This window comes from Prunus mume, linkage group LG3 (assembly GCF_029339155.1).
Source record: "Prunus mume cultivar Tortuosa linkage group LG3, ASM2933915v1, whole genome shotgun sequence".
Classification (NCBI taxonomy): Eukaryota; Viridiplantae; Streptophyta; class Magnoliopsida; order Rosales; family Rosaceae; genus Prunus; species Prunus mume.
The window spans coordinates 12,221,752-12,233,627 of record NC_142700.1 but is presented as its reverse complement, the minus strand read 5'-3'; the positions used below and the strand labels follow the sequence as shown (position 1 = coordinate 12,233,627).

The 11,876-nt window shown below is 36.4% G+C and overlaps 1 protein-coding gene across 1 annotated transcript; it reads left to right on the top strand.

Annotated features, from left to right (window-relative positions):
* The first annotated feature begins 7,375 nt into the window (after positions 1–7,375).
* On the top strand, positions 7,376–9,109 carry LOC103326180 (G-type lectin S-receptor-like serine/threonine-protein kinase CES101). The gene is made up of 6 exons (XM_008228376.2): positions 7,376–7,513; positions 7,611–7,799; positions 7,880–8,090; positions 8,183–8,426; positions 8,549–8,699; positions 8,795–9,109. The coding sequence occupies exons 2-6, from the start codon at positions 7,692–7,694 to the stop codon at positions 9,107–9,109; spliced, it is 1,029 nt and encodes a 342-aa protein (XP_008226598.2). The 5' UTR covers positions 7,376–7,513; positions 7,611–7,691.
* The last annotated feature ends 2,767 nt before the right edge of the window (positions 9,110–11,876 follow it).

Genomic DNA, 11,876 nt, shown 5'->3' with positions numbered 1-11,876 from the left:
ATTTCCCAAGCTCTAAGTTTAGTTTAAGAATTACTTCTCTAGGTGTTCTTATTTGGCTACATTATGATGGACAACAATGCATTTGACAAAGGTAAATTTTGCATTGCATTCTCTAAATTCCAAAAGATTATGACTAGTCATCTTTTCTTCGTATGACTAGTCATCCTTTGCGTTCGTAGGTTTTCCAGCTCACTGTTTCCAGTTGGATCCTACCCATCTTTTTTGTCCTATTCTGCGAAATTCTCGGCTACCTTGTTCAATTCTAACCTACGAATTTTGGTGTAAAAACGTGGGTATTCCTCATTTGGCAGCCCTATCTTTTGTGGGTGAGTTTTGAAAAGCTTCTTAGAGAACTTTCCCTTCTTCTTCCTCAAGAGCAAAAACTTTCATATTTTTCATCTTTGAGTTTTCCAAATTGATTTTTAGAAAACTGCATTTGAAATATGAAATCTTCATCTTGTTAGATCAAACACTCTCTCATATGTACCTAAGTCAGATTCAAGATTGATTTCTTCAAGAGAATGGTTTCTTGAAGAAATTGGGCATTTTCTCCTTGAATCCAAATTTCATTTTTGTCTAAGTTGGAGCTAGCTAACTGGTGCCAAGGGATGAAAGAGTTGAGAAGGAGTTGTCAATATTGCCATGAACGACTAAGCTATGGTTTTGCTAAGTTGGAGAAGAAGATTGCACAAAGGAGTTATAACTCATCTTCCTAAATAGACCTAGGATTTCTTGAGCTTTCTAGTGTTTCTTTTTAAGAATCTTTTTGCTTAGTGGATTGTCTGGTCGTTGATGACCCCCAGTTTTTCCCAATGGTGGGTTTCTAGGTGAACAATTTCTAGTTTGTATCTCTGTAATTTTCAGGGTTTGTGTTCTTGATTGTTGACTAGTCATCGCATGATGTTCATGTATTTCTGGGTTTGTGTTCTTATGGTTGACTAGTCATCATTTTCTGATGTTTGGTGTTTACTTGATTATGATGTCTTCACTCAATTTCATCATTGTTGCTAGCACAGGTAATGCCTAGATTGACGAGTTCTTCTGAGTGCCTAGGTTGTCACTAGTAATTCTCTAGGCTTGCAGGTACATCTTGGTATGCTATGTGTATATTCTTGGTTGTGGTAATTCATGTCTGACAGTTGACTAGTCATAAGAGTATTTGGTCAAAGTCTAAAGTGTGTAAAGTTTGTTGTGTCTTGTTTGAATATCATTTAAATTTACCCCTCGTCACCTAAGTACCAATTTCAGATATGACATCATCTAAGAGCCTTAGATAAACCATCACTGTAGAATGACTCGATACGTGATATATGTAGTTCAGTCATTCTATGGGAATTTTATATCTTCCCCGCATTGGGGTCCATGGTGAGATTTTGGGTATTAAGTTTATTTGTGGTCCAATTCTTCAATCTGGAGATCGACACAAGTCTGAGACCAATTGTCTTTATTTCTTTTTAAACCCATGACATTGTGGCAAATCAGTTCTGGCCCAAACACAGCTAGAGCTACATATTATGCACACGCGATTGGCAAAAACAACAGATTTGGCCAAATTCAAGAAATATTGCTACGAACCTCTCGTTTTTTGAAATTCAGTTATGGAGTCTACATTACGACGAATTTCATGTATTAAAGCCAAACTAATATTTTAGTGCGAATTTGATCATCTGGTTTTACTCATAGAGCCTGAATGGAATAAGAACAAAGGAAAGACATTCTCGTACCTCTGCCATTATCATATTATCTTCCTGCAATTAGAAGCATTTTATATAACAAACCCTATAAGCATTTAAAATAAGATATTATTCTAAGTACCTTTAAGTTTGCTTGGGCATGAAGGCATGTCCTGCAAAAATTTAATGCCTTCATGTATGATAAAGCACTTTTAAAGTTCATTGTCAATTTATCATGGTCATGTATACGCTATGTCAATTTATAATTACAAATATTACTAAGTGATATGGCAACTACTCTTATAAGGCACATCACATTTCCCTCCCCAACTGATATGGGATTGCTCACCTATCTTGCTTCTTACCAAACTGACGGGTCTTACACACACGTTACACAGATTTATTGGACTGATATTGTGGCATCTGCAATTTATATAATGAATCACTTGCCATCTCGAGCTCTTGATTTTCGAACCCGTCTGGATGTATTATCTGCACATGTATTCATATCTTAAGAAGAACCAATGGACTAAGTTGGAACCATGAGACTTATGATGTGTGCTATGCCCTTAACCAACAAAGGGATATCGGTGTTATCATCCTCTCTCTTGTCACACCTATGTTACTATGCAGATGACTTTTCTAGAGACTAAAATGTATTTTGGTGGAGCAGTATCCCAACATAGTCTTTCGGAGGGGATGTCTGATTTATAGAGACCTCCATTTGAACACACTGAAATTTACCCAAGAACTCTTTTTGGCTGATATTTTATATGATATTATTTTCTTTTGTTGGTCTTTTATGCGTGAAAGAAAATGCAGCCAAACGTCCTATCATGTCTGATGTTATATCGTATGGAACATCACTTCAGCTTGGACTTGCTGAATTTATATATATTTATTTGTTTTAAATTGACAATCTGTAAAGATTTACCTAACACGGGATGAAGATGAAAGAGAAGTTCTTGTTTTCTTATCGTTTTTGTTGACCAGAAAAGTTTTCTTTCTAATTCTATGATATAATAAACTTCTGGTCAGAAATAACGCATGTCATATCTTAAATGTTTCTATTTACACGTTTATATCATTGGATTAAAAAAGAGAAATTAACCTAATTGTAGTATTATATGTTAGCAGCTACTTTCCTTCTATTCCACTTGATCTGGTCATTCCACTTTTTTTAATTTATGTGGAAAACTTGAAATCGTTGAATATTATGCTACTACAAATCCTACGTGAGTATTAAGCCACACTCGTGGGCTTTTTTTCTTTCTTTTTTATACGAGCGATATTGAAAGACAAGAATTTTTAAATTTTATTTATTTATTATAAGTGATAGTTTAAATTTTAATCATAAGTGAGGGGGATTTCTCACATACATAACTATAATGCCATGGGGATTCAAAACTAAAACCTCTGGTCTATAAGTTAAAGCCCTTTTTCATTGGGTTAGACCCCGTTGAAAAAAGACATGAAGGTTAAACACAAAACTCTGAGTGCAAGTCGCTTAAACACTCACAAGGCAGAAACTGAAAATTTTATTCAGTAAGGATCAATATCAGAAACAAGTAATTATGTTCATTTAAATATTATGTCATCCTTGACAAAGTGCTCCTGTCATTATTTCTGAAGTTTCCTGGTGCTCTATCTTAGCTTCATAGCTAACTTGATTATCCAAGGATTCTTAATTATTAGAAGACGCCATAATGCAGATTAGTCACCAGTTTCTTCTTTTTCGTAATCACTTTGTTTATGGTCTATTATTTTATGTGAGCACAAAATATAGTATCATGGTTAGTACGTACATTCAAGCCTAATAACTTGTCATTATTTCACATTCAGCACCTTCAACCTTTATCTTCTCTCTTTTTGTCTCAAACCTCAGTTGCTGAGCAGTCACTGATTGGCAAAATCCTACAACAGCTACAGAGTTCATTGCAATTGCAGTTAAGCTATAATACAACTTTCATTCTTTCTACACAAGAAAATTTGATGGGTAGTTTTTCGGAGATATATATACAGAGACCTGAGTTAAGGGATCCCTCAAATAAGCTTGTGGGGTTCATCCACATTGTATTTTCAAAATCCGAAACATCTATTTTTTAGGTATTCCTTCAAAATTTTATTTGACCGGTCAATCAATGGTTGTAGTCTTAGCATTTTCTTGAGCCATCTGAATCGTCGATTTTGTTGATCACAACTAGATACTTTAATGGCTTCTAACTTTCCTAATTTTTTGGAAGGATAATATTTAATGAATGCTTAAAAAATGTACGGTTTGGATCGTTGAAATAAAATTTGTATCGAATCCTACAAGGCGTCCTTCAAATAATATATATAAAGAGTTAGGATCATGAGACTCACATTATAACACACATTTTTTTAAATAACGGGTCCATTCATTTATACTTTTGTTAATTAGTAGAGAGTTGGATTTAGTTTCAGGACTTACCTCTGGAAAGCAAATTTAATACATGATCAAATATTTATTTGGGTTGACTAAATAAAATCCCCTCAATTTTGGTGATCTTTTCAAATTAATACATGAACTTCTAATACCCTACAAATTGGTCAACCAACTTACAAAAACTACACAAATGAGACACTTTATTACCCAGATCGTTTATTGATATGTGACAAACGTGGCCCCAATTTTTCTACTCATGTAGACAAAGCAAATAATAAACAATTTTTTATTAAAAAAAAGTAAAATTAAATCAAATTAATTTAAAAAATTAAAAAAAAAATCTCTCTCCTCCCCTCCCCTCCAGCCGTTCCCACCGGACTTACCCCTTCTGCCACCCAAAATTTCTCAACATACCCCACACCAATCACGCCAGCAATGGCATCAATAGAGCTGAGGGATTGGAATTAATAATAATCATTCATTTTTACAGAACCAACTCCAGTAAAATTACCAAGGAGAAAACATTGAAAATGGAGCACCAAGGTGAAGGGGGTGACCTTCTGCATCTTTACTCTGCTAATAAAATTACCAAATAGTAACAGTAGTGTTGTGGCTACTTGCCTGGTGGCAGGAAATTAATTTATTAGAATAAACGACCAAATTTGGTCTCGCTCATCATGATTCATGGTTAACCGCGTACGGTGCACCCTTGAATTGATTGGGACGCTAGTTGAACGTCGTGGGGCGGTTTATTGGACCTTTGGAATGTTCAAAAGTCATCTAAGATATTTATCTATATAATTTACTTTTTCTAATTTATGCTATATTTGGTCCAAAGGTCTTGCCGGACCGCAAAGGTTTTTTAGCTTATAATATGTTCATACTTGTACTCAATTATTAGGGTTTTCCTTTCGTTCTTGGACAGAGGTGGGGATGATAAAGCTCAGGTCGGCTCCAGAAACTACAGATATGATGAACAGAACAAGTTTGTGGCTTCCGGCCTTCGGCTTCCCTTTCGCTACTGGGTTCTGATCTTACAACTGCCTATAATGTTGTTCTTTTTTTGAAGAAAAGCAAAAGACAAAGTATGTTACGTATATGTGGGCACAAAGGAAACATTGCAGAGTCAAGAATGGTGCGGGGAGACATTCGAGATCAATAGTAACATAAGGTTTAACAGGCTGCTGCCAAGCCAACGTATTAAGGTTTATATATATTACCAACAAAACTCAAAAATAAAATTTAAAATTATTGACAACATCGATCCTAGGTATAACCGAAGGTGCCCAACCCCCCGACAGCATCTGTCCTCAACCCACAGACAGCATTTGGAGGGGAAGAAAAGAGAAAGCTCATGAAACATGGGTGTTGAGCAATTTAGAATTTAGTTGTACATAGTCCAATTTAACTATATTTTGGCACGCGCCCCATGACTTTCTTGTACTCCATTCAACATTACTAATTAAAGTTAGGAGCCGAAATCTAACCAACGTTTACATCTGCAGTCTGCACGTAATTATGTAGAAAATTACTATGGAAAGAAAGGTTGAGGCTTAGAACCCTTTTTTCCAAAGTAATTTTGTTGGGCACCGGCTTGACACAACTTGACGAGGTTTTGATGGTTAAAAGTCATACAACAATTAGTCATTGTGATTCTCAGTTTGATTAACGAACAAGTCCATTAATTGGCTAAGTCTTTTCAATTAATGGGAAAAAAATGGTCTATTGCAGCTCACCAACGTGCTTAAATATAGGAAGCCGAAATATTTGGAGGCGTGTACACATGCTAAGCAAAGTTTACATCTGCAGTCCGAACGTAGTTACGCAGAAGATTAGTTTAAGGTTGAGGTCTTGAACCCTTTTTAATTAAGTAATTTTGTTGGCCCCGGTTTGACTGGTTTCTTGAGGAGGTTTTGATGGTTAAAAGTCAGGGAAAAAAACCACGCAGTTCTTAGTGCAGGGTGATCCGCCCACAGACTACTTAATTAATTAATCTTATCAAAATATATGTGGGATCTCACTGGACATGGACTACTTAATCCCATCCAATTAGAGACTAATTACAATGAATCTCATCGTTTTCCCTCTTAGTTAGAGGTTCATTAATTTGCTTTCGGGGCCTCAAACAGTAATTGTACAGAACTCTCATGCATATGCTTTAAGGTAAGGTAGGTTATGTTCATTTGAATCATTTGAGGCTCACAGACCCTTCTCAAGTTTGCAGATTTTGGTTTGCATGCTTCTATTTGATTTTTGTATGTAACATTCTTAAGGCTTGACCTTTCTCAGAAAAGCTGTCAACGTCCGTACACTTGGCTGGGCAAAGTTCCTCAGTTTTCTTTGTGGGGTTATTGAAAAAACCAAACAATCAAGTCTTCTAACCCTAACTGTGCAATTATTGCCATGATACTGTTCAAAATGAAGTTGATGTCGTTTAAGGTTGATTCCCATGATAGTTTACCTCGCTCCACCACTTTCATTTAGGGAAAAAATTAAGTGGGCATCTCGCTAAATTGTACAGTCGTTTATATATACAACAGTATAAGTCTGAATTACAATGGGCGAGTGCTCTTAACTTTCATATCAAAACTTTGGATTTTTTTTTCTTTTCTTGTTCTGAATCTTAAACTATAGAAATAATACTAGATTCCATATATCCTTTTAAGCAGCGATCTCTTGCGACCTTAGAGCCCTTAATTATTGCATGAATTTTCTTAAAATGATACAATGCATCTCCTGATATGTATGAGGGGTGCTCCATTTGAAATAGAGACCTGTTTTACAGACGATGGTTATCGTTTCCATTGCACACAGGTACCTTGGTCAGAATAATTTGCAGAAGTACACCTTGTGGCTGCGGTACTGAATGATGGCTAGGTGCAGTCTCACCTTAATTGTCTTCATCATTTTCTCAATCTTAATATGGAGTACTTGTGCTTGTGGTGCAAGAGGCACGGACACACTTAAACCAGGTGAGACTCTAGATTACTCCAGCTTCTTAGTTTCTGCGAACGGGAAGTTCACTTTGGGTTCCTATGTAAGTGATCACAACAATTCGAAGTATTCCAGATACATGAATTTCAGGCAGAAAAATACTTGACCCATTACACATAATGTTATTCCTTCTTATCACAAATCACAGTGTGTGTGCATATATGCAATAATTTTTCTTTGTTTTATTTTCAATAGTCTTTTCTTTTTTTGGTCATTTGTATGGCAGACTGTAATTTGAAAGTTAGGATGAGGGACAACAAATGTGTTCTAATTTTGTATCATAACAAAATACATATATAGCTAATTAAATGTTGCGATACTAGATGCAGCACATGATAAGTGGTTATGGATTGGCTCTGGCAGTACTGCTGCTCTATTGGTAGCGGTGCTTTGGATCGTGTGCTATTTACGAAGGAGAAGAAAATTACTACGTTCCGGTATAGATTATTTAAACTTAATGTGCAGCCGTTTATACAGAACATGTACATATATTAACCTTGAAACATCATATTGATAGAATGATTCTCATCTCTGACAAACAAAAAGGGACAGTGATTGAGAATGTATTGGTCGAGTTGACGGACACTAATGTCAACGGGCTTCAAAATGATGGAGTGATGGAACATGATTTAAGAGTATTTAGCTATGCATCTGTCATGGCTGCCACAGACAACTTCTCCATTCAAAACAAGCTTGGTGAGGGGGGATTTGGACCTGTTTATAAGGTAAGTCTATGATTACTATTGAAAGTATTTTTATATCGATTTCCAAGAAATACCTAATATATTTTGTACCATTAATTCAGGGAACATTGGAATCGGGACAAGAAATAGCCGTGAAAACGCTTTCAAGATGTTCAGGGCAAGGAACATTCGAGTTTAAGAATGAATTGATACTCATATCTGAACTTCAACATACGAATCTTGTTCGTCTGTTTGGATTTTGCATTCATAAGGAAGAGAGGATGTTAATATATGAGAATATGCCAAACAAAAGTTTGGACTACCTTTTATTTGGTTGAGAACATACACAAACATCTATTTGTTATTTATTCTGAAGTACATACATATTGTGATATATATTACTCATCCTTCTAACTCTATTTTAGGTACTGATCCAACCAGAGGCCTGTTACTAGATTGGAAGGCGCGTTTCGGCATAATTGAAGGAATCGCTCAAGGATTGCTTTACCTTCACAAATACTCAAGATTGAGAGTAATTCATAGAGATCTAAAAGCTAGTAATATACTACTTGATGAAAACATGAACCCTAAAATCTCTGATTTTGGTATGGCAAGGGCATTTGTCCATAATGAACTGGAAGCAAATACTGATAGGATCGTTGGCACATTGTAAGCAAACAATACATATTCTTAATTAACATGCATATATATAATTTCACTTTTGGTTGTTAATCATGATTCATGTATATTTATACGTACTAATTTTTTTTTTTTTTCTCTATTTGAAATAGAGGTTATATGTCTCCAGAGTATGCCATGGAGGGAATTTTCTCCCCAAAATCCGATGTCTACAGTTTTGGAGTACTAATGCTTGAAATCATATGTGGTAGAAAAAACAGCAGCTTCTACAATGATGATCATGTGATCAGTATAGTGGGTTATGTACGTCAAACACATATATACCATGTTTGATAAAATTTTCAGGTGTGAGATTATGATATCCTAAATGAATTAATTTGATGATCTTATTACATCAGGCATGGGAGTTATGGAAAGAAGGGGCAGGGCTAGAACTTATGGATCCAACACTAGGCGAGTCATGTGTTAGGGATCAATTGTTGAGATGCGTCCATGTTAGTCTATTATGCGTGGAGGAAAATGCCGTCGATCGACCCACCATGTCAGATGTCATATCTATGTTGACCAATGAAGGTGTGCCATTACCTATGCCTACAAAGCCAGCATTTTTCACAAAAAGAAGGGTGGTCGGCCGGGGTGGCGTGGGTGGAAATGATTTGGAACTTATTATATCAATAAATGGCTTGTCTAATTCGGATTTGGAGGGACGTTAAAATCACTAATATATATTTGGTTAGCCTCAGTTATACTTAATTTCATAAGTGTTACATATGGAAATACTTCATAAAATTGTAAATAATAAAGATAGATGATGATATGTTCGAAGCTTGATCTTCAGGTGATGCTGGCTATATATGTGAATTTCCAAAATTATTTCTTTTAAAAACTATGTTATTAACAAGGCACTAGTGTCTATATCATAATGTTTGCTCTGCTTCTATATTTTCCACATAGGTTATCATATATATGGTTTATGTTTGTGCAAATTTCTCACGGGAGAATATTTGCATGTAGATTCTTCATCTTTTGAGCTTCCTTCTTTCTCTTCTTCGATTCGTGTAGAACAAACATGAGTAAAAGACTACATCTGTGGGTGGTTGGCCAAAGGCCCTCCGATGCTTAAGTTAGTTCAATTAGATATTTGAGAAAAGATGTGGCAATAGCTAAACTGGTCGAAGTTTTCTCTCATGGGGAGAGCCGTGTGTGGTGGCACTTCGCCGTGGGGAGAGATGAGAGAGGGAGTAGTCGGCGGCAATGGAGGTGGCTAACGGCTAGGGAGAGAGAAAGGTTTTGGGGTTTTAGAGCTAGGTTTCGGATTACCTTGTGTGTTGAATGTAGCTATATATTTATAGGGCTCTAGCCTGTTAATGTATGCATTTATGAGTTTGTTTCTTTTGGCTTCCCTTGACAACTTTGTAATAGGATTGTTATTGTGTTTATCAAGCTCATGTTTAGTTTAAGAATAGCTTCTCTAGGTGTTCTTAACTAACTTCTATCCTATGGAGGCTCAAGCAAATTGACAAAGGTAATATGTGCATTGCATATCATTGCATTAAATTGTTCTCATAAAATGATGACTAGTCACCTGTTTCTCATATGCCAAGTCATCCTTGCTCTGTAGGATTTCCATCTAGTTAACCAACTTTTTGTCCTATTCTCTTTTCTCTCTCTGCTACCATGTGTCATTCTGACCTAAGGGATTTTTGTCTATAAAGGCTAGTGTATTCCTCTTTTGGTAACCGTCTCTTTTGTGTGGAAGTTTTGGAAAGATTGGTTTGCTATCTTTCTCTTCTTCTTCCTCAAGAGAGAACCAAATATTTCATCTATGAGTTTTCCCATTGATTTCTTTTTGAAAAACTGCATTTGAAATACGAATCTGCATCTAGCTTCATTAAACACTCTCTCATTTATATATAGGTCAAATTCGAGACTGATTTCTTCAAGAGTATGGTTTCTTGAAGAAATTGTTTATTCTCCTTTGAATCCAAATTTTGGTTTCGGTTTGAGCTGGAGCTTGCAAACTAGTGCCATGGGATGAACAAGTTGGAGAAGGAGCTGCCATTGCTATGAAGAACTGAGCTTCAAGTTTTGCTAAGTTGGAGAAAAAGATTGCACGAAGGAAGGTATAGCTCATCCTCCTAAATAGATCTAGGTGTTTCTTGAGCTTGGTTGTGTTTCCTTTTTAAGAATCTTTTTCTACTTAGTGGATTGCCTGGTCCGTTGATGACTCCCAGTTTTTCCCAATGGTAAGTTTCTGGGTGAAAAAATTTTGTTTTACATATCTATAATTTTTTGGGTTTGTGTTCTTGGTAATTGACTAGTCATCTTTATTTGCTGTTTGGTATATACTTGATTATAATGATTTCACACACTTTCACCATAGTTGTTGCTAGCACAGGGGATGCCTAGATTGACGGGTCCTTCTGAGTGTCTAGGTTGTCACTAGTAATCTTCTTGGGTTGCAAGTACTTCGCGGCATACTCTATGTGCACTCTTTATTGTGATTATTCATGACTAGCTGTTGACTAGTCATAAGTGTCTTTGATCAAGTTCTAAAGTGTGTGAAGGTTGTTGTGTCTTGGTTGTCTTGTAAAATTTACCCCTTGTCACCTAAGTACCTATTTCATAGCCATCTAGGGTTTTTCAAAGAATATCTTCTTATTTGGAAGGAAGATATTCTTTCCCTAAAATGTAGAGATTGAGTCTATTAGGGATTTGATTATGATCAAATCATTAATTGATGTTAATATCTCCAAAATAAGATAATATCCTAAATTGATGATATTATCTTTTAATTGGTGATTATATTCCCAAATAAAGATAATATCCCTATTTTTGGTATCACTTAATTAGCTCAATTACTTACCTATGAGATATTCTTCTCATCCACATGGCACCTTGTGATTGGAAACCGGAATATTGCTCCCACAAATGCCCCCAACTTTTCCATGGCGTTTGTGAGGCATAGGAAGGAGATGAGAAATATTTTTCTGGCTTCCCAACTGCATCTGGGGTTTCTTCTTTGAGTTGGACACCTTTTGCAAATTGGGCTCCTAATTGGAGCAGGCTTTGGACTTTTTCTTGGAGTTGGGCTCCCAATGGGAATAGGCTTGTGATTCCTCATCGACCTAGGATGCCCAACCTTTATAAATACAAGGCTTCTTTTCACTCCTCTTCAAATTGCAAACTTGTTTTCTCTACCTTCTAGCTTGAGAGAGATCTTGGAGAATTGTACTGCCTGTCGAAGAGAGAGGAGTCGTCATGATGGCATAGGATAGCTGCAGGTACGACGCCGACAATGGCGATGGCAATGGTTGCCATTGCTGCCTGCCCACGCGCGCCTTTTCTACTTCTTTTTCCTATCAAAGCTGGGCCGTTTAGCTTCGCAACAAAGGCTATGACCAAGGGAAATGGGGAAGCGATGTGCTTCATTACGGCTCGGGCCTTGCTTGGTGCGGAAGAGTTGTTCCATCTGGCGTA